This window comes from Myotis brandtii, unplaced genomic scaffold (genome assembly GCF_000412655.1).
Source record: "Myotis brandtii unplaced genomic scaffold, ASM41265v1 scaffold932, whole genome shotgun sequence".
NCBI classification, from domain to species: Eukaryota; Metazoa; Chordata; class Mammalia; order Chiroptera; family Vespertilionidae; genus Myotis; species Myotis brandtii.
Genome location: NW_005371846.1, coordinates 131385 through 133431, shown reverse-complemented (window position 1 = coordinate 133431; position 2047 = coordinate 131385). Strand labels below are relative to the sequence as shown.

The 2047-nt window shown below is 59.6% G+C and overlaps 1 protein-coding gene across 1 annotated transcript in view; it reads right to left on the bottom strand.

Moving 5' to 3' along the window:
* ALPK1 (alpha-kinase 1) overlaps window positions 1-2047 on the bottom strand; it is an 80242-nt gene that overhangs the window by 22502 nt on the left and 55693 nt on the right. The window contains exon 5 of the mRNA XM_014533056.1: window positions 5-115. Within this exon, the coding sequence (XP_014388542.1) occupies window positions 5-115 (111 nt within the window). The remainder of the gene's footprint in view (window positions 1-4; window positions 116-2047) is intronic.

Here is a 2047-nt window from a genome sequence, read left to right as displayed (position 1 = left end):
CGACCTGCAGGAGCTGGCGGGACGCGTCGAGCCCGTAGAGGAGCCGGTCGCTCAGGAACAGGATGGCTGCCGCCGTGGCACCGTCCCCGTCGAGGATGGCGGCCTTCAAGGACACCTGGAGGTCATGCAGGGACACAGTGAGCCCGAGAGACGTGGCACCTGCCCGCAGAGAAGAAGGCGGCCCGGGAACAAGCCTGATCTTTGGGGTGATTTTTTATCAAACAGGAGCATTGCACCCTGGCTGGTGAGGCTCAGTGGATAGAGCGTCGGCCCGGGGACTGAAGGGTCCCGGGTTCAATTCCAGTCAAGGGCACGTACCTGGTTTGCAGGCTCAATCTCTCACCCCGGTGGTCGGGGCGTGTGCAGGAGGCAACCAATAGATGTGTCCCTCTCACATCCATGTTTCTCTCTCTGTCTCTCACCCTCCCTTCTGTTTTCTCTAAAAATCAATGGGAAAATATCCTTGGGTGAGGATTAACAAAAGGAAGGAAGGGAGGAAGGAAGGAAGAAAAGAAGGGAGAGAGAGAGAGAGAGAGAGAGAGAGAAAGAGAGAGAGAGAGAGAGAGAGAGAGAGAGAGAGAGAGAGAGACTGCATTAGGCCACTGAACCGAAAGAAAAAACATAAGGCCAAGCCCAGTCCAGCTGCGGGAATGACAATACTCCTTCCCGCCCTTTCCCCACGCCATTCCTGAATCACACACGTGACAAAGCGTGTTTCCTCACACCACAGGTGAACATGGAGCACAGCCTGCTTCCCACGCCTCCTCCCCGTCATGTCACTCCTTTCTGCCCGGGCCCTGGCCCAGGGGCGGCTGACCGTCCGGCTGGCACGTGGGGGAAGGACCTGGCGGTCGTCTCTCTCGGGAAGGAGCCGCCCGAGGCAGCGGGATCCCTCGTGCACACCCTCACCTGGAGGAGAGCCGCCCATCTGCGGTGTTTGCTTGGCCCAGCCCCTCCTGTGACAGGTTGGGGTGCCCACACAATCCCGGGGCTCGCGGAGCAGACCCCTGTGCTGCACACAACGTTTTCTCTTCCAGCTCGGCCTTGACCTGAACTAGAGGTAAATGCGGTCTCCTCTGCCTACGCCTTTTGCTGAGGAAGCTCCTTCCGCCTCCGGGGCCCAGGAGGGGGAGGAGGTGTCATTTGTCTGATCCTCCAAGGACCCCGCCGTTCCCACTGCCCGACAGACCATGGCTCCCTTTGAAGCAGCCGTGATGTCGCTGCTTGACCTTGACCCCCACCTCCCCAACCTTGACCCCCATCTCCCTGACCTTGACCCCACATCCCCGACCTTGACCCCACATCCCCGACCTTGACCCCCACCTCCCTGACCGTAACACCACCTCCCTGACCTTAATACCACCTCCCTGACCTTAATACCACCTCCCTGACCTGGCCCCATCTCCCTGATCTTGACCCACCTCCCTGACCTTAACACCACCTCCCTGACCTTGACTCCTACCTCCCTGACCTTGGCCCCATCTCCCCACCCCACAGGCAGCTCACGTCTACGCTCCGAGGACCCGCCTGATGCCGCTCCCTGGCTCTCTGGCCTGGCTTGAAAACAATAACTCTATTAATCTGAGCGAAGAAACACAGAGAGAACTTGCCAGCGACAGGACAGAGAGGAGCAGGAAGGAGGGTGCAGCTGAAACAGATTCATGGGCAGCACCAGACCGAAGACCCAGGAACGCGGACGGGACGCAAACCCGCCTTCTCGTCGGCGCGGCCCCTCAAGCTACGTGCGCATCTTCATAATGAAACGCACCCCAGTTTCTGAGTTTGCTGGAGCCTCTGCTCCTCCCCACTGATACCACCCGACGGCCGCGGGGTGTGCAGAGCTTAGACTGGGGCGTGTCAAGCAAGCCATCCGTCCGAAGAACCCAGGGTTCAAATGTCAACAACTCATCAGACTGTCAGCTCACAGATGGCAAGCAGCCCTGGCTCGGTTGGTTGGAGCGTCCACCCCAGATGCCCAAAGGTTGAGGGTTCGATTCCCAGCCAGGGCACAAGCCTAGGTTGCAGGTTCAGTCCCGGTTTGGGCTCG